This window comes from Hyla sarda, chromosome 7 (genome assembly GCF_029499605.1).
Source record: "Hyla sarda isolate aHylSar1 chromosome 7, aHylSar1.hap1, whole genome shotgun sequence".
Lineage (NCBI taxonomy): Eukaryota > Metazoa > Chordata > Amphibia > Anura > Hylidae > Hyla > Hyla sarda.
In genome coordinates, this window is record NC_079195.1 from 35,558,318 (window position 1) to 35,579,923 (window position 21,606).

At 42.6% G+C, this 21,606-nt stretch overlaps 1 protein-coding gene across 4 annotated transcripts in view; it reads right to left on the minus strand.

The window, feature by feature from the left end:
• Positions 1-21,606, minus strand: part of SLIT1 (slit guidance ligand 1) — a 390,223-nt gene that overhangs the window by 61,614 nt on the left and 307,003 nt on the right. For all 4 annotated transcript variants that reach the window (XM_056532480.1, XM_056532484.1, XM_056532482.1 and 1 more), the window contains exons 14-25: positions 19,851-20,014; positions 19,547-19,570; positions 17,703-17,847; positions 17,434-17,508; positions 16,603-16,746; positions 15,050-15,193; positions 10,817-10,983; positions 10,517-10,649; positions 9,095-9,163; positions 4,806-4,877; positions 3,309-3,380; positions 3,141-3,212 (exon numbers count right to left, since the gene is read on the minus strand). In XM_056532480.1, the coding sequence (XP_056388455.1) occupies positions 3,141-3,212; positions 3,309-3,380; positions 4,806-4,877; positions 9,095-9,163; positions 10,517-10,649; positions 10,817-10,983; positions 15,050-15,193; positions 16,603-16,746; positions 17,434-17,508; positions 17,703-17,847; positions 19,547-19,570; positions 19,851-20,014 (1,281 nt within the window). The remainder of the gene's footprint in view (positions 1-3,140; positions 3,213-3,308; positions 3,381-4,805; positions 4,878-9,094; positions 9,164-10,516; positions 10,650-10,816; positions 10,984-15,049; positions 15,194-16,602; positions 16,747-17,433; positions 17,509-17,702; positions 17,848-19,546; positions 19,571-19,850; positions 20,015-21,606) is intronic.

The following is a 21,606-nucleotide window of genomic DNA, read 5'->3' on the forward strand; positions in this document are numbered from 1 at the left end:
CATATATTTAGTTTTGGCCATCTATAGTGGATGGTGGTCTCCCAACTTGACCAGTCGTGTATCTATTGTGGATGGTGGTCTCCCAACTTGACCAGTCGGCCATCTATTGTGGATGGTGGTCTCCCAACTTGACCAGTCGGCCATCTATTGTGGATGGTGGTCTCCCAACTTGACCAGTCGTGTATCTATTGTGTATGGTGGTCTCCCAACTTGACCAGTTGGCCATCTATTGTGGATGGTGGTCTCCCAACTTGACCAGTCGGCCATCTATTGTGGATGGTGGTCTCCCAACTTGACCAGTCGTGTATCTATTGTGTATGGTGGTCTCCCAACTTGACCAGTCGGCCATCTATTGTGTATGGTGGTCTCCCAACTTGACCAGTCGGCCATCTATTGTGTATGTTGGCCTCCCAACTTTCCCTGTAAGACAAAGGTTGGGCAACAAAATTATCAGGCAGTTTTCAGAGGAGATGCCCAATTGTGCGGATAAGAGATCATTTTAAATGTTGCCATAACTTTAAAATTTTTGTCAAACTTGACCAGTCAGCCATATATTTGGTATCGGCCATTCATTGTGTATGGTGGTCTCCCAACTTGACCAGTCGGCCATCTATTGTGTATGGTGGTCTCCCAACTTGACCAGTTGGCCATCTATTGTGTATGTTGGCCTCCCAACTTTCCCTGTAAGACAGAGGTTGGGCAACAAAATTATCAGGCAGTTTTCAGAGGAGATGCCCAATTGTGCGGATAAGAGATCATTTTAAATGTTGCCATAACTTTTACATTTTTGTCAAACTTGACCAGTCAGCCATATATTTAGTATCGGCCATTCATTGTGTATGGTGGTCTCCCAACTTGACCAGTCTGCCATCTATTGTGTATGGTGGTCTCCCAACTTGACCAGTCGGTCATCTATTGTGTATGGTGGTCTCCCAACTTGACCGGTCGGCCATCTGTTGTGTATGGTGGTCCCCCAACTTGACCAGTCGGTCATCTATTGTGTATGGTGGTCTCCCAACTTGACCAGTCTGCCATCTATTGTGTATGGTGGTCTCCCAACTTTCCCTGTAAGACAGAGGTTGGGCAACAAAATGATCAGGAAGTTTTCAGAGGAGATGCCCAATTGTGTGGATAAGGGATAACTTTAAACATTGGGATAACTTTCAAATTTTCAAACTTGACCAGTCGGCCATCCATTGTGTATGGTGGCCTCCCCACTTGACCAGTTGGGCATCTATTGTGTGTGTTGGCCTCCCAAGTTGACCAATCGGCCATATATTGTGTATTAATGTAGAAAAGAACAGACCGCATAAGTGGCGCCTTGTGTATTACCCTTGGCAAGATGGAACAAAACTATTTGTCGGGGGTACCGACGCATCTAGTGGATGGCCGCTTACCTCAAAGCAATAGGACGTGCGCCTATCATCCTAGAATATAGGGTACCACAAGGTCAGGAACGCTGCTAAAGCCGGGAGGTCACAGGAGGCAGGAGGAATCCAGTCCTGGAAATGTTGCAGAAGAAGAAGGCGGAAGAGGACCTATCAACCCAGGCGCTGCGGATACTTGACCCAAGAAAGTGGATGGAAGCAGACTTGTGCCTTCTTCTTCTGCACCATCTATTGTGTATGGTGGCCTCCCAACTTGACCAGTCGTGCATCTTTTGTGTATGTTGGCCTCCCAACTTTCCATGTAAGACAGAGGTTGGGAAACAAAATGATCAGGCAGTTTTTAGGGGAGATAAGCTGCTGGTGGTGTCTGCAAAAAAAAGCAAAAAAGAAGGTGCCCTCCTAGTGTGGACGGTTTGATAATACGGCTTCAATGTGCGCCAAAAATGGTGGCCTACCAGAACGTGTTGTGCTAAGAGCACAACACCTCAGCAGGCATGTAAACTCGCAGGGAGAAATGGAGGTCAGCAGCCACAGTTTCCTTTCCAGGTTCTTCTCGGTCACTGGATGAGTAATGAAAAAGTGGTGGATAAAATCCAAGAAAACAGGAATTACCATATGGCGCTTCTCCTCCTAGGACAGATGCAGGCAGCACTGCTGCCTGCATCTGTCCTAGGAGGAGAAGCGCCGTATGGTAATTCCTGTTTTCTTGGATTTTATCCACAACATTTTCTTAAGTTAATGGTCAACTTTAGTGAGATTTTACGGGGATACCAACGCAGAATCATCGGTGCCCACTGAAAGAACACCCCAGTGATCTTGCAGCCCCATTACTGCAAGACCGAGCCCCAGCTCTAGGCCATGCCATGCCACAGGCGTTAGGTCTGGCAGTAGAGGGGCTGGTGGACGATTGGGGAATTCCTCCTATGGGAACTGGTGTTGCCAGGCCATTTTAAGTTAGAGATCCACTTGAGTAAGGTGGCCGTATAGGGGTGCGTAGTCCCATACAGGTTACCTAATGAAAATGTATACTAACTACCTGATGTTGGATTTAGCAATTGTGCCAGAAGCAATAGATCATTGTACAACATGTGTATGTGCCGCCATGTCTTCTTTTAAAATATGCATTGTACTGTGATATGCTATATATTTTTCCTAATCTGCAGGTAAACCGCAAATCTGCAGGTAAAACCCACAGTGTGTGAATTTACCCTGAAGCGGCATTCCCATTTTAAGAAGATTGTAATCCATGTGGACCGACTAGGAGATCTGTCAAAACTTTTGCAGAGCAACAGTGGAGCAATTACCATAGCAACCACTCCGATTGCTTTGTTTGTTTTTAAAAAGGCCTCTTAAAAACTAAATCTGGATTCTGATTGGTTGCTATGGGCAACTGCTCCACTGTTCCTTTAGTTGTTATGGGCAACTGCTCCACTGTTCCTTTGGTTGCTATGGGCAACTTCTCCACTGTTCCTTTGGTTGCTATGGGCAACTGCTCCACTGTTCCTTTAGTTGCTATGGGCAACTGCTCCACTGTCCCTTTAGTTGCTATGTGCAACTACTCCACTGTTCCTTTGGTTGCTATGCACAACTACTCCACTGTTCCTTTAGTTGCTATGGGCAACTGCTCCACTGTTCCTTTAGTTGCTATGTGCAACTACTCCACTGTTCCTTTGGTTGCTATGGCCATCTGCTCCTCTGTTCCTCTGCACAAGCATTGATAAATCTCCCCCATAGAGTCTGAAGTGTACTTACAAGTGGGACAGAGAGGAAACATCTGAAAAAATTCCTTCCGGCAGAGTAGAAATGTCATTTCCATGAACAGACCTGCAACATACAATTAGAGAAAGCTGGGTTAATATTTAACATTGGCTGGTTATCCGAAAAGTAAAGACAGTAATACAGGACAAGACGTCTACTTACAGGAGCCTCAGGGATCTCAGCCCCTCGAATGCCATAGGAGGGATACACCTCAGGGAATTGTAACTCAGTATCCTGGGGGAAGAAATGCAATCAAAATAAATACATTTTTTCCACATCTGTTTTATTAAATACTTATATTTCTTAGTAAACAAAAACTCTCTTAGAACTCTGCATTGTGTTATCCCTGTTATTCCTCCTGGAAATGCATTACTAACACAGTATAACCACTAGGGGGGGGGGGGGGGTTACCATTCCTCGTGTCAATAGGATGTGTTCCTACCCAGACTAACATGGTCCAATCACTGCTCACACCGTCCGACTGTATAAAGACACACCCTACTGACAAGAGAAATGGAAAAGCTCAATTGTTCAATAATTCATACATTTTCCAGGAGTAATAACAGAGGGGTGACATAGGTTCCTAAGAAAAAAAGGTGGGAGGTTGTCCAAAATGTGAAACTCCCCGTAGCATGAAGCGTGGGGTTGGTACGCGCTTCATGCATTCATGAGCGCGGTACCCGGATATCTTCAAGACAATGTATAGAGTGTTTGCCAACCACTTTCATGCAGTGGGAAGATTGAAGTACCCATTCTGGTGTTCTTGGGGTGGGGGATGGGGGGAAATCACAGAGTATGAACCCCCCCTTACGATCAGACACTTATCCCCTATGCTGTGGATAGGCGATCATTTTTTAAACAGTGGAGTACACCTTTAATTCTTAAAACTCTTCAAGGTCTTAGTAACTTTAAGGAGTACCTGTCACCACACCGAACCATAACTAACTCAGATTAAATTCCCTAACTACTACATTAAAAAGTTCTGTATCATACCTTTCTCCTTGCTCACATTGTGTGAGCTCCTGGCAGGAGAAAGTGGGCGTTCCCCAGCAGACACGACGTCACTGAAGCCTGCGAGAGCTGTGCCTCTCCATGCCCTGCATGCACTTCCTGGTTTTGGTCTCCTGCCAGGCTGGGAGGAGACCAAACTAACGGTTTGACTTGCGCAGGAAACACAACAGAGCCACCTAGTGGCTGTTTTTTCAGTCACATTAAAAACATATAAAGGTTGAGAATTTTAACAGCAAGTAAATTGCAAAGTGTCTTATAATTACATAAGGAACAATATATTAAAAGTTTAGTTTGGTGACAGGTACTCTTTAATAGTTCCAGTGAGCGCACGCATGACTGGTTCATTCTATTAATAAAATCCCCCCTATTCTAACTCCATAAATGTACAATATACTGAACACTTCTGTAGAGATATTCACACATTGTGAGGAATGACATGAACCGTGCTAACACATTGCCAAGGACTGTTTGTCCTACTTCTGCTCGGCGGTCACACTGCCGATTCACAATAGAATGGAACCTAATTGCCTTATGAATTCTTTCTCACTACGCAAATGAAAGGATTTTCCTTGAGAAGGACGCGGCATTGAGCGCAGACAGACCCCTCACATAAGCCCATGGCTGACCTTGTATGCAGAAATCACTTACAGCGTGGTGAGTTGGCTCATGTTGGTGAAGGAGGAGTTGCTGAGGGAGCTGATTTTGTTATTGCTCAGGTCTCTGCAAAATACAAGAGATTAGATAGATCAGAACAATAACCATTCATTTCCTGCACACAGGATCTCTATTTTCCCCTCCTATTCTTATATATAACATTATGGCTGAAATGCGGCCCCTGGACCTACGTCATGTGACCCGAGTCCCCAATTTCATAGCAAAAGTGCCCAGGGATCACGGGTTTCCAAAACTGTTTTCGACTATGACTCATCTGTCTGTACCTTGGCCTTTTAATTAAAGGGGTATCCCGCCCTTAGACATCTAATCTCTATCCAAAGGATAGAGGATAAGATGTCTGATCGCGGGGGTCCCGCCCCTGGGACCGCCACGATCTCTGTGCGGCACCAGGCATTCTGCTGCTCCAGTCTCGGAAACTCTGGGTTTCCAAGACAAAAAAACGTGACATCTCGACACGCCTCCTTGTGACGTCACTCTACGTCCTCTCCATTCATGTCTATGGGAGGGGACATGAATGGGGGGGGGGGGGGGTGGCGAGACGTCATGTCTCCTTTTCTGAAACCCAGAGTTTCCAAGACTGGAGCAGCATCGGGCACCGAAAACCGGGGCTGAATGGAGATCGCGGGGGGCTCCCAGCAGTGGGACCCCTGCGATCGGATCCTACCCTACTCCTTATCCTTTGAGTAGGGGATAGGATATCTAAGAATACCACAAATAGAGAAACATGGCCGCACTTCCACAACTTTACAATGATCTAATTGCTCCGGATAGGGGATACGTTTTTTTTTAGAACTGGATAACTTCTTTAATCTTCTGTACCAGGTCTTGACGCACAGGAAATGTCTGATCAGTCAATGTCTGATTGAGGCGGGTCACCATCCTGGCCAGTGATTGGCAGAGCAGACGTTTCCTGTGTGTCGAGACCAGGTACCGGTAAGTGGAGATCAGTAGAGATCTGGGCAGTGGCAGAATGGCAGTACAGTGATCCCTCAACTTACAATGGTCTCAACACACAATGGTTTCAACATACGATGGTCTTTTCTGGACCATCGTAAGTTGAAACCAGACTCAACATACAATGCTACAGACAGTCCAGATCTGTGATACCTGTCAATGGCCGGAAGAACTGACCAATCAGAATGGGCATTCACCGGTAAAACCCCTGTATTACTGAAGCGTATGCACTGACTGGTGTCTGGTAGCGCCCCCTACAGTACAGGGAGGTATTACATGTTCTGTACTCTTTACCTGTACCAGGGTTAGCTGCTCCTTTGGACACCAGGTGGGGGCGACTCCATTACTTTTTAGGACACTGTGTACTGTACAGGACCCTGAAGAAGCTCCTGTCCTCTACATAGACCAGTGTTTCCCAAGCAGGGTGGCCTCAGCTGTTGCAAAACTACAACTCCCAGCATGCCCGGACAGCCGTTGGCTGTCTGGGCATGCTGGGAGTTGTAGTTTTGCAACAGCTGGAGGCTGTAAGAGAAAACACACACATAGACAGCGATTACAGCTCCCAGCAGATCTTTCTTACTTTTATATGTAAGGATTTGCTTTATCTATATTAGTTAATCTACTTATTTTTCTTTAATCCTCACTTTTTCCTATTTTTGGATGACATTTTGGTGCCTTTAGAACCAATTACCAGGTTTCCATAGAGTTCTGGTCTCAACATACAATGGTTTCAACATACAATGGTCGTCCTGGAACCAATTAATATTGTAACTTGAGGGACCACTGTAGTTCTAAGCGTAGAGGTAAGTACGGCTTGTTTTATTTTTTTTTATTAAATATACCAGGACCTTTTTTTATTACATTTTTTTTATTAAATATACCACCAGACAACCCCTTTACCAAGATCCTAGACTCCCCCTAGTGGTGGCTGCAGACAGACAACATGTTATGTTTTAAACATAAGCCGGGGATTTGGAGTTCTGTATTAAATAAACAGAGCTCCCACATCTTTATTTATTTGGAAATATATACTAATTTCCGATTCTTTTTAGATTACAAAAATATGAAACAAAATTGTATAAAAAGCAGGATATTCCAGTAAGTGAGCAGAATATACAGGTAGCATTACAATAAAAGGGTAAAATACGGTTGTGGCTGCGGTAAATGGAGACTGAGTGTATTGTGACGATGCCAGGGGGCAAAAAAAGGACAAAAGATATTACTTTTCAGAGACAACAAAGAAAACCAACATTCCACCTCTAGATAAAAATAGGAAAAACAAAACTGTAATAAAAAGCAGATCACAGCTGACCCTCCATAATACGCTTTAAGGAAGACTCAGACACGCTGCGGAAGGACAGTTCACAAGACATAAAATGTTCAGTAACTCAGTAAAACCTGTGATTTACAGATCTTCATCTTTTACATATTTTCCCCATTCCGCTCATATTTTCTTCTGTTACCAGAGAGCAGTGCATTGTGGGAGCAGATATCCTATTAACCCTAAAAAGGTTCACTCGTTTTCCTAGGAATTGTGTTTGGTGGGAGCCCGTCATGTCTGAGGGAACGTTCACATACTGTGCATCTGCTGCGGATCTTCTGCAACTGGTTTTTGCACATTTTCTTTCTGGTCTGCAGCAGATCCACAGTGGTGAACATATCCTGACAGTGAATGTGTAGATATGGGATAGATAGATAGAAAAATATGAGATAAATAGATAGATAATAAATATGAGATAGATAGATATGGGATAGATAGATAGAAAAATATGAGATAAATAGATAGATAATAAATATGAGATAGATAGATATGAGATAGATAGATAGAAAAATATGAGATAAATAGATAGATAATAGATATGAGACAGATAGATATGAGATAGATAGATAGAAAAATATGAGATAAATAGATAGATAATAAATATGAGATAGATAGATAATATATATAGATAGATATGAGATAGATAGAAAAATATGAGATAAATAGATAGATAATAGATATGAGATAGATAGATATGAGATAGATAGATATGAGATAGATAGATAGATAGATATGAGATAGATAGATAGATATGCGATAGATAGATATGAGATAGATAGATATGAGATAGATAGATAGATATGAGATAGATAGATATGAGATAGATAGATATGAGATAGATAGATAGATAGATAGATATGAGACAGATAGATATGAGCTAGATATGAGATAGATAGATAGATAGATAGATAGATAGATATGAGATAGATAGATAGATATGAGATAGATATGAGATAGATATGAGATAGATAGATATGAGAGATAGATAGATAGATAAGATATAGATAGATAGATAGATATGAGATAGATAGATAGATATGAGATAGATAGATAGATATGAGATAGATAGATAGATAGATAGATATGAGATAGATAGATACATATGAGATAGATAGATAGATATGAGATAGATAGATAGATATGAGATAGATAGATAGATATGAGATAGATAGATAGATATGAGATAGATAGATAGATAGATATGAGATAGATAGATATGAGATAGATAGATAGATAGATAGATAGATATGAGATAGATAGATAGATATGAGATAGATAGCTAGATATGAGATAGATAAATACAAAGACAAAAGAAGGTAGCAGCACTCCTAGTGGTGAGTAGATGCTGGGTGCACGTCAGAGGGGGAACCCCTGGCCATGGGACCCCAAGACTGGACACAAACACGAGAAGATAACTGCGGCACTCCAAAATGGTGGTTAAGGTGAAAAGCGTTTATTCCATACAGAAACACATGACTATGTGTTTCTGGATGGAATAAACGCTTTTCACCTTAACCACCACTTTGGAGTGCCGCAGTTATCTTCTCGTGTTTGTAAATAGATAGAAAGATGGATAGATACAAAGATACAAAAACATAGGGTAGGCAGCACAACCTCAGTAGTAGTATCTCATTGGTAGGGGTGCAGGCGGAAAAAACGAAGTCCCAGTCGCAGACCACGTCCATCAATACAGCGCATATAGAAACAGCAGTACACCCAGGCGGCGTATGGTGAAAATAAACAGCTTCATTGGCCCATGTTTGCAGTTGGACGTTTCATTGGTATCACACCGGCTTTATCAAGCATGGTAAAGATGATATGAGACCATTGAAACGTCCAACTGCAAACATGGGCCAATAAAGCTCTGTGTATTTTCACCATACGCCACCTGGGTGTACTGCTGTTTCTATAGGCGCTGTATAGATAGATAGATAGATATTGACCTACCAATCTATCTAGCACTAAGGTACAAAAGTCATATACTTACACTAGTTGTAGATACTTGAATGTGGACAGCTGCTTGGGCACCATTGTGAACTGATTACCGTCCAGGTATCTGAAAGAGAAAACAGCATTAAATCCATATGATATATATATATATATATATATATATATATATATATATATATATATATGTTATGTTTCTCTATCTATTTATCTATATCTCTATCTGTGTCTATGCATCTAATATCTATCTATTATCTATCTCATATCTATCTCATATCTATCTATTATCTATCTCTCTCTCATAACTATCTATCTCATATCTATCTATCTATCTCTCTCTCTCATAACTATCTATCTCATATCTATCTCATATCTATCTCTCTCATATCCATCTATCTATCTATCTCATATCTATCTATCTCATATCTATCTCATATCTATCTATCTATCTATCTATCTCATATCTATCTATCTCATATCTATCTATCTCATATCTATCTCATATCTTTCTCATATCTATCTATCTATCTATCTATCTATCTATCTATCTATCTATCTATCTATCTATCTATGCAGACACGGCCGGCGGAGACAAATTTGCGAGCTAAGTGCCTCACTATTTCATAGTTTCACATTTGCATCTATTACACCATAGCTGTATAGCTCTCCATGTTTTAACTGCATATTCATGTTTCATCTATATCTTTGTGCTGGCAGTGTGCTGCTGCATTCTTCTGTTGCTGTATATCTATCTATCTATCATCTATCTATCTATCTATCTATCTCATAATTCACAGGATAACTGTCTTATGGTTTACAGTAGGACATGGATATCCTATGATCCTCCCTAGTGTTGTGCCTTTACACTAAGTAATCACTGATAATTTGAAGCTTACACTTCACATTACTATCTACCACATCTACATGCAGCTTACACTTCACATTACTATCTACCACATCCACATGCAGCTTACACTTCACATTACTTTCTAGAATTTCTACATGTATCTTATAATGCAGTATGTATAAAATAAGATTAATATAAGCAAAATTCCATCTGAACGGGGTTGTTTCTGCAGCCTATGCATGGATATTTGCAAACCCTATTCAGATGCATTCAGGAAAGGAAGGGGTCCAGCACAGAAATTTCAAAACAGACATGCTGTTTATTTAATCATGCAAGCAGCATACAGGACAGGCATGGAGGTGACGCGTTTTGGCCGGTATACGGCCGAAACGCGTCACCTCCATGCCTGTCCTGCATGCTGCTTGCATGATAAAATAAACCGCATATCTGTTTGAAATTGCTGCGCTGGACCCCTTCCTTTCCTGACTGCACATTGGTGACGCCGCACCTGTCCGTGCTGCAGCGGGTCTACGCTGGGTGAGCTGATCTCACTTCTCTTTTGCTATTCAGATGCAACATGTCAGCTACCTGTGAACCGATTACCACATAACTTACAGCTCGGTGACGTTCTTTGGTATTCCCTTAGGCAGTGATAACAGGTGCTTATTACTGCAGCGCACCACCGTGTCCAGGCATGTACATTCTTGGGGACACTGCGGCTGGGGGGCACAGCTCAGCTCCTCCTGTCCTGTGGAGGTAATAATGTAGATAAAACACAATTACAAAGCATAACGGGCAGGCACTGATAACCTGACGCCCTGGCGCCATTAGTTTGCCTAAAGTACGTGCTGTCTATTGGTGCCCCAAAGAGGAGTTCAAGAGGGCAGAACAGCAACCGCCGAAATCCAGCCTTACCTTCTTCACATCTGAAGTCTGGAAAGGCGACATCTTGCAGTGGGATCTGCCGCAGGAAGTCTGGATTATGACATCGAGGGTTTCCAGTGACGATTTTCCTCTTCCTCAGCCAGTCGCCCAGCCAGGCCAGCTGGCAATTGCAGTTAAAAGGATTGGCCAGTAAGTTCCTACAGACACATGTAACACCAGAGTTAAAGGGGTACGCTCATCTGACCTCTCAGGCCTTCTTGCGGCCACTGGAGGTAGTCAGGAAGCTAAAAACAGCCAAAACTATTTGCAGAACTCCTATTGACTTTAAAGGGTTACTCCGGAGCTTAGACATCTTATCCCCTATTCAACTGATTTTAACTGGGGTGCTGCGTGCAAGATCACGGGGGGTCCCCAGCGGCAGGACCCCCACGATCAGGCATCTTATCCCCTATCCTTTGGATAGGGGATAAGATGTCTAAGCGCCAGAGTACCCCTTTAATAGCTATTGAGCTTTACAGTTTTTGGCTTCTGACCATCAACAGTGGCTGCAAACAGGGGGCAAAACCCAAAGCGGGAAAACCCCTATATAACATCGGACGAGCATGTATTTATTTACCTTTTTGATTTTTTTTCTAATAAAGTCCTTCCTAGAATAATACTTAGAATATGTCTTCGTGATACTCTAACCCCAAAGCGAAAATTGCTTTTAGTTATGGTACATAGTAGTGGTCTCCAAACTGTGGCCCTCCAGATGTTGCAAAACTACAATTCCCAGCACGCCCGGACAGCCAACGGCTGTCCGGGCGTGCTGGGAGTTGTAGTTTTGCAACATCTGGAGGGCAACAGTTTGGAGACCACTGGTATATAGAAAAATGTTTTTCTCATTTTAAAGAAGTTATCCCAAGAATTAAAAGGGAACTCCGGTGGGAAACCTTTTTGGTGCCAGAAAGTTAAACAGATTTGTAAATGACTTCTGTTAAAAAATCTTTACCCTTCCAGTACTTCTTAGCAGCTGTATGCTACAGAGGAAATTCTTTTCTTTTTGAATTTATTTTTTGTCTTGTCTACAGTGTTCTCTGCTGACACTTGATGCCCGTATCAGGAACTGTCCAGAGCAGGAGAAAATCCCCATATCAAGCCTATGCTGCTCTGGACAGTTCCTGATACAGGCAACAGGTGTCAGCAGAGAGCACTGTGGACATGGCAAAAAAGAAATTCAAAGAAAAAAGAATTTCCTCTGTAGCATACAGCTGCTTAAAAGTACTGGAAGGATTAATATTTTTTAAATAGAAGTCATTTACAAATCTGTTTAAATTTCTGGCACCAGTTGATTTAAAAAAAAATGTTTTCCACCGGAGTATCTCTTTAAAGTTAACCATTACTCACAGGGTGGTTCAGAGGCCGACGATTGGGAACCCTACCAATAACGAAAACCGAGATCAGCTGCACCCATGCCCCCCTCTCCCATTGAATGGAGTGGCAGCGTAAATGCTCGGCCACCACAACTCATTACTTATGGGGCTTACTGACATTTGCCGAACTTGTGCTTGTCGGAATTTCTTAAAGGGGTACTCCGGTGAAAAACTATTTCATTTTATTTTTTTAAATCAACTGGTGCTAGAAAGTTAAACAGATTTGTAAATTACTTCTATTAAAAAATCTTAATCCTTCCAGTACTTATTAGCTGCTGAATACTAAAGCGGAAATTATTTTCTTTTTTGAACACAGAGCTGTCTGCTGACATCATGAGCACAGCGCTCTCTGCTGACATCTCTGCCCATTTTATGAACTGTCCAGAACAGCATATGTTTGCTATGGGGATTTCCTTTTATCCTGGACAGTTCCTAAAAATGGACAGAGATGTCAGCAGAGAGCACTGTGCTCATGATGTCAGCAGACAGCTCTGTTTTTCAAACAGAAAATAATTTCCACTGTAGTATTCAGCAGCTAATAAGTACAGGAAGGATTAAGATTTTTTAATAGAAGTAATTTACAAATCTGTTTAACTTTCTGGCACCAGTTGATTTAAAAAAAAAAAGTTTTTCACAGGAGTACCCCTTTAACTGCGTTGTTTAGTTGCAAAAACCTATACATCTTTCAATACAACGCCACATCCTGCGTTGGAGCCCTCATGTTGCTTGCATGCATCTGTAGCGTTCTGAGGATGTAGGCCAAGAGAAGAAACCTCAACCCTCTCTATGAGAATGTGACCACAACATAACTGCATATGAATAAACCAGATCCCAAAAATCCTTTGCAAAAGCGACGTGACATAAAACTCTACAGTGCCATCTATTGGCCATAAGCGGTTTGTCTGCTCCTCGATATACAACTTTTTCCCATAGTATTAGTAACACAAGCCAACATTGGTGATCAAAGTAGATCGCTGTGACTATGGATATTATTTACAGCTGCAGCACAACCCGGATGGAGCTAATTTCTCTATGTCAGTATATTAGTAGGGCCTGAGATCTGGTAGGTGGATCTGCTAGTACCAGGTCGGACCCCCTTTTGCCTTCATTCTTTATGGTATACTTTCTACAAGGCGCAGGAAACATTCCTCAGATTTTGCTCCATATGGACATGATGACATCACACAGTTCCTCCATATAGACATGATGACATCACACAGTTCCTCCATATGGGCATGATGACATCACACAGTTCCTCTATATGGACATTATGACATCACACAGTTCCTCCATATAGACATGATGACATCACACAGTTCCTCTATATAGACATGATGACATCACACAGTTCCTCCATATGGACATGATGACATCACACAGTTCCTCCATATAGACATGATGACATCACACAGTTCCTCTATATGGACATGATGACAGCACACAGTTCCTCTATATAGACATGATGACATCACACAGTTCCTCCATTTGGACATGATGACATCACACAGTTCCACCATATGGACATGATGACATCACACAGTTCCTCCATATGGACATGATGACATCACACAGTTCTTCCATATGGACATGATGACATCACACAGTTCCTCCATATGGACATGATGACATCACACAGTTCCTCCATATGGACATGATGACATCACACAGTTCCTCCATATGGACATGATGACATCACACAGTTCTTCCATATGGACATGATGACATCACACAGTTCCTCCATATGGACATGATGACATCACACAGTTCCTCCATATGGACATGATGACATCACACAGTTCCTTCATATGGACATGATGACATCGCACAGTTCCTCTATATGGACATGATGACATCACACAGTTGCTCCATATAGACATGATGACATCACACAGTTCCTCTATATGGACATGATGACATCACACAGTTCCTCCATATGGACATGATGACATCACACAGTTCCTCCATATGGACATGATGACATCACACAGTTCCTCTATATGGACATGATGACATCACACAGTTCCTCTATATGGACATGATGACATCACACAGTTCCTTCATATGGACATGATGACATCACACAGTTCCTCCATATGGACATGATGACATCACACAGTTGCTCCATATAGACATGATGACATCACACAGTTCCTTCATATGGACATGATGACATCACACAGTTGCTGTACATTTGTCGGCTGCACATCCATGATGAGAATCTCACACCACATCCCAGCAGTGATCTATAGGATGAGATCTGGTGACTGTGGAGGCCAATGGAGTCCAGTGACCTCATTGTCCTGTATGAGATGATGTCATGTGACCTCATTGTCCTGTATGAGATGATGTCATGTGACCTCATTGTCCTGTATGAGATGATGTCATGTGACCTCATTGTCCTGTATGAGATGATGTAAGCTTTGTCACATGGGGCATTATCCACAGATGGGTCCACTGTGGTCATCAAAGGATGGACATGGTCAGTAACAATACTCAGGTGGGCTGTGGTGCTTATGCCAGGCTCAATTGGTACTAAGGAGCCCAAAGTGTTCCAAAAAAATGTCCCCCACACCATTACACCACCACCAGCCTGAGCCGCTGACACATGGCAGGATGGATCCATGCTTTCATGTTGTTTTTGCCAAATTCTGACCGTTATCTGAATGTCACAACTGAAATCCAGGCTCATCAGACCAGGCAGCATTTTTTCCAGTCTTCTATTGTCCAGTTTTGGTGAATCTGTATGTTTTCTATCCCCTCACAATATGCTTAGTGGTCTCCACCAATGTTGATGTTGCCCAGATCCCCACACCTTGATATCCCTCAACAACTTAAAATAATATCTACTCACAAAGTGGAGAGTGACTGCAAAGTGTCGAAAGCCCCAGGCGTGATGGTGCTGATCTGGTTGTCATACAGGGACAGGAGTCGGACGTTCCTCAGCCCGGTGAAGCTATCGTTGTGGATGCAGCTCACCTTGTTATTTCTTAACATCCTGCACAATAAATAAATAGAATTAGAATAGAAATAGAAATGATAAGCACAAAAATTAGCTTGAGTTTTGTCAACGACACGGAATACAAATTGAATGCGGGGAGACAAATTATGCATTGCCTTCAATGTTCATCCATGTGTACACCCACTGTATAGAGAATCTGCATTAATATTTAACATCAATTGGTCATGAAATAAACACAGAACATAATAGGTCAGGTGTAAGGTCTGTTCACATTGGCATCTTGGCTTTTGGTCATATAACACAAGGCATGGATCCAAATGGTGGACCAACAGCACCATTGACATATAATGGGGTCCAATGGGTTCTGTCAATTGAAAGGCAAGAAGAATGCTGAATATTCTTGCTGTCAGAAGTGACATTAAAATTGAGTTTACCATTAGTCACGTATTAAAGGGGTACTCCGGTGAAAAACAATTTCTTTTTAAGTCAACTGGTGCCAGAATGTTAAATAGATTTGTAAATTACTTCTATTTAAAAATCTTAATCCTTCTAGTACTTATCAGCTGCTGTATGCTCCGCAGGATGGAAGTTCTTTTCTTTTTGAATTTCCTTTCTTTCTGACCACAGTGCTCTCTGCTGACACCTCTGTCCATCTCAGGAACTGTCTAGAGTAGGAGCATTTTCCATAGCAAACCTCTCCTGCTCTGGACAGTTCCTGAGACAAACAGAGGTGTCAGCAGAGAGCACTGTGGTCAGACAGAAAAGGCATTTAAAAAGAATAGAACTTCCTGTGGAGCATACAGCAGCTGATAAGTACCGGAAGATTAAGATTTTTAAATAGAAGTAATTTACCAGTTGATTTAAAAAAAAACAAACAATGTTTTTCACCGGAGTACACGTTTAATGGGGTTTCCCATGTTTGCCTCCAGCTTTTGCAAAACTACAACTTCCAGCATGCCCGGACAGCCCACGGCTGTACGGGCATGCTGGGAGTTGTAGTTTTGCAACAGCTGGAGTTGCACTGTTTAGAAAACACTGAGAAAGTGGAAACACAGGACACAGTTCTTGTGATCATTTATTGTTTGACGTTGTTGCTTTATAATGTGTGCAGGAATGTTAGCGTAGCACGTGGTACGATGCATAGCATAGAGAGACCCAGAGTACTGTCGCACTATGTACGGTAATTATAATTTATTGTGTTGCACGGGCAGCACATTGTATGAATGTTTATGCTAATAAACTTATTTTCAATGAAACATGGGGGTCCTTGCAGCCGTACTCCTTTGAATCAGATACTTCTCACTTATCCTGTGCATATGTGACTTAGAAAAACATCTTAAGGCCGCATTGTTTTTTGATCAAGTTGTGGTGCCAGGTTTTAGGATCATTTACATATAGATATATATAAATAGGGCAATATTAAAAACACCCCCATTTTTACTTACAACGTTCTAAGACCTTCCAGACTCCGGAACATGCCGCTTCGTACAGAGTCAAGGTGATTGGCTGTCAGGTGAAGCTCACTCACCGACGCCGCACCCTCGAATGCCCCATCCTCAATCTCTGAGATCTTATTGTTGCTCAGATTGCTGTAATACACACACATTAAGATTAGTCATTCCCATGTCGTATTACTATTCACCATGTTGTGATACATAAGCTGTCTACACATAACACATACAACATAACACTCATCTAATGGATGGCTAAAGGATCCGGAAATTATACAATTGGCACCCAAAAAATGACTTACATGACTCAAATTTTAAATGTGTTTTAGACACTTTTTAGACACTTTTGTGTTTTTTTTCGGCAAGAGACATGGTTTATCAGCTTCACTAAAAGGTGGAGTCGCTTAAATGCCAAATCTTGGTGCACATTTTTTTTTTTTTACATCAAACTAAACCTACTAATGGATAGGGAAAAGACAGGAGTTGAGCGGAGAAAAAATACTGCATGTCCATTATTTTTTTTCCACCCAACTCACTTAAAATACAATAAAAATAGACACCCAACAGACCCCATTCAAGCCAATGGGATCGGTCGGGACCTGACAGTGTCAGTTGTGCTCTGACCCGTTCAGGGTCCATTCGGCACAAAAAAAAGGGTGAATGGACCCAGAATGGAACAGAGTTTAGTGGTGATGTAAACACATAAAACAGTGAAGTGAATGCATCACTGCGCCAAAGTAATTCTTTTAACGGATTGATCCTTGACTGGTGGATTTAGCTTTTTTGCAGTTTGGGTCTGATCGATCAGCGCACGCGGTGACTTACATTTTTTTCAGGTGTGGGAGTTTCCTGAACAATCCCGTCGCTTCTAACGTTGTGATCTCGTTGTTGTTCAAGCGCCTGAAATTTTCCAAAAACAAAATTTGGAATAAATATAGTGACATGTACACAGGGAAGACTCAATGTTGGCCTTACATGGCAACCATTCTGTGCATTATATATGCTTTTATAATACTGTATACCGATAGTAGCATTCATATGAATAGATATCAGAGATTTGGTACTATTTTAGTATGGATGGATTTCCTACGTACAGCTCGGCCGTAGATTGTGGGATGCGGTCTGGGATTTTGGACAGCTTCAGGTTGGAGCAGTCCACCACGTTGGATTCACATCTGCACTTGGGTGGACACACCACATCGCTGTTACATTCACTGCCCAGCTGTAAGTCCTCAGTTCCTGCAACAAGAATCAAATTCGATCAAACCCTATCAATTGTACTCTTTATACAAGTAGTCATTTGTCTGTTGTTATTCCAGGAAAAAAGTTTAAAGGGGTACTCCACTGCTAGACACCTTATCCCCTATCCAAAGGATAGGGGATAAGATGTCTGATCATGGGGGTCCCGCCGCTGGGGCCCCTGCAATCTCCCGCAGAAACTGGCATTCTAAACAAATGCCAGGTTCCTGCAGCAGTGGTCGTGATGTCACACCACGCCCCCTTTATTCATGTTTATGGGAGGGGGTGTGTCTGCTGACACGCCCCTTCCCATAGACATGAATGGAGGGGGCGTGGTATGTAATAAATATATGTATGTTAATGCTAAATATCTGCTCTGTGGTCTTCATTAGCTCAACTTCCTGAAACAGACTTTCTGTTCCTGCTTTACACTCTTGTTTGGAATTCAGCCAACTCTATCTCCCTCCCAATATGTAGGGGGCTCCTGTGGCTGCGGTGGGTATGGGCATAGTCAAGAAGTTATAGTGGGAGATAGCTGGATTCCCAGACAGAGTGTACAGCAGGAACAAGAAGTCTGTTACAGGAAGTACACTAGAACAAACAGTTTGCATTAAAATTAGAAGGAAAGTATGAATGACCACATAAAGGTAGTAAAATAACTTAATAACTTTATCTACCAATATATGATCATTTACTAGACTTGAAAATTGTTTTAATTGCTGGAAAATGCAACATGCAAACAGTGTCCCTATTTGAAGTTCCTGAAATCTATTTCAAGTAATTTTCTTCCTAATTTTAAATTTGTTAGCTATTATTTTATTATCCCTTATTGTAAGTAATCTTAGCATTCTTTATGCTTCTGGAGGGACCTATAACAAGTCTGTGCAGTACAGAAGTAATGTACAGTGACCCCCTGACCTACGATGGCCCCGACATACGATCATTTCAGCATATGATGGCCTCTCAGAGTCCATCGCATGTTGAAGGCAGCATCAACATACGATGCTTTTGTATGTCGGGGCCATCGCAGAAACGGCTATCCGGCAGCGCAGACTGCTTCAGCTGCCCCCGGATAGCCGTTTACGGTGCCCCATGTGGTCCGCTGACGATCACTTACCTGTCCTCGGGGCTCCGGAGCGTCCTCTTCGGGATCCCTTCATCGTCAGCGCTCTCCATCGTCGCCATCACGTCGCAGCGCACACCGTCCCGTCATCCAATAGGAGCGGATTCCGGGGAAACAGAGGCCTTGCCGGAGCGTCAGGGACGCCTCGGGGACGCGGCGACAGCGATGGACAGCGACATCCAGGGCAGCGGTGACGAGCGGTGACGGTCCGGAGCGGCGGGGACAGGTGAGTACAACTTCCTCTAACAGTGGTCTACAACCGGCGGACCTCCAGATGTTGCAAAACTACAACTCCCAGCATGCCCGGACAGCCAACGGCTGTCCGGGCATGCTGGGTGTTGTAGTTTTGCAACATCTGGAGGTCCGCAGGTTGTAGACCACTGTCCTATACTTTACATTGCACGGATCCCTCAACATGCGATGGTTTCAACAAACGATGGTCCATTTGGAACGGATTACCATCGTATGTTGAGGGACCACTGTATTGTATAATTTCATGTGACCATTTACGTACATCTATATATTCAACATATCAGTATATTCATTCGGTGTGATACAACTTATATTCAGACATACCTGGAATAAAGTATTGTTCCTTTGCTGTGGAGAAAAAGGGAAATGGTTAAAATTATTGTTTACCGCAATTTAATTTTATTTTGTATTAAAAACCCTTTATTTTTCCCCCCAAAAAACAAGCTGTGTGTGGTAGTGCAGCTCATCCCCATTCACTTCAGCAGAGGTAAACTGTAATTCCGAACACAACCACTGAAAAAGAGTGGCACTGCTGCTGGAAGAGCTAGAATTGAGCAACCATTGCTAAAGAAAACAGCCGACTACTTAGAAATGTTCATTTGGTAAGTGCTGGTTAATTTGAACTTACCTGAGCATCTGAATTTTTTGCTTTTTATTTGCCCAATGCGTTTGTTGGCGAGTCGGCGGGGACTGGCGCATCGGGCACCGCTGGTCTCTATGGGATTTGTTCTTAGGAAGTCCGCCAGCCACTTGAGGTTGCAGTCACAGATAAAAGGGTTCTGAGCCAAGTGCCTAAGTAGAAATCATACATAGTCAGGACTGGCGTATAGGAGGGAAAACAATGGGCAACCATCTAGGGCAGTGTTCCCCAACCAATGGCTCAGCTGTTGCAAAACTACAACTCCCATCATGCCATCAGTTAAAGGTATCCAGGGCATGACGGAAGTTGCAGTTTTGCAACAGTCGAAGAACCCCAGATTGGGAAACCCTGGTCTAGGAGTGAAGTGACCATCTGCATTGCTTCTATCACCTCCGTGCGCCGCTTCATCCCGTTTTCATGCACAGGACCCGCAGCCGCAAGTTCTGTAGAGAAAGTATTTTTATTTTACTGATGTCTCCGAACCTTTTCCAACAATTAATGCTGCCAGAAACCACATGTCCTAAGTCACATGGTCTCCAGGGGGTGTGGCTATACTGCAATGGGTGAGTGGACAGCAGGAGGAAGTGAAGTAATGTTATCCACCTGCCCACTGCAGGATAGCCACACCCCCTGGAGACCATGTGACTTATTAAACCTTGTCTCTGGCTGCATGGAATGCTGGGAAAGGTCCGAGACAACAGTATAAGAAAAAGACTTTCTCTTAAAGGGGTACTCCGGTGAAAACCTTTTTTCTTTTAAATCAACTGGCTCCAGAAAGTTAAACAGATTTTTACATTACTTCTATTAAAAAATCTTAATCGTTCCTGTACTTATTAGCTGCTGAATACTACAGAGGAAATTCTTTTTGGAATGCTCTCTGATGACATCACAAGCACAGTGCTCTCTGCTGATGTTATAATAATAATAAGTCTTTATTTATTTATTGTTGTCCTTAGTGGGATTTGAACCCAAGGCCCCAGCGCTGCAAGGCAGCAGTGCTAAACACTAAGCCACCATGCTGCCGTTAGCATACATTTGCTGTGCACGGTTGCTAAAATGGACAGAGATGTCAGCAGAGAGCACTGTGCTCGTGATGTCATCAGTGTTCCAAAAAGAAAGGAATTTCCTCTGTAGCATTCAGCAGCTAATAAGTACTGGAAGGATTCATATTTTTTAATAGAAGTAATTTACAAATATGTTTAACTTTCTGGCACCAGTTGATTTAAAAGAAAAAAGGTTTTCACCGGAGTACCCCTTTAAATACTTCCGGCTGTGGGTCCTGTGCTTGGAAACGGGACAAAGTGGCACACGGAGGTGATAGAAGCAAATGAAACCGTATTATAACTTGGCATCATGGGCTTAAAGGCTGAAGAAAAACAAAATAAACTGCAGTACCCCTATGGGATCTATTCACACTTACAGTATCCTGCTCATATTTGGTGCGCAGGATTTGAAGCTGTGTTCAGTCAACTAGTTTATATTGAAATCTGCAGCATCAAATATGCGCAGGATATTGCACGTGAGAATACACACTAAGGGTACGTTCACACGGACGGATCCGCGGCGTATTGTATGCTGCGAATCTGCCAACGAAGGACCCTACATAGTGCCTCCAGCTATGTTTGCTCATAGTAGCAATCCGCTGTTAAGAGCAGGCACGGTACGATGTGCGAGTCGTCGCGTGCATGCGCAGGATACTAGCGCACATCGCGGCCACTCCCCTGCTCCCCAAGCTGGGCCGACA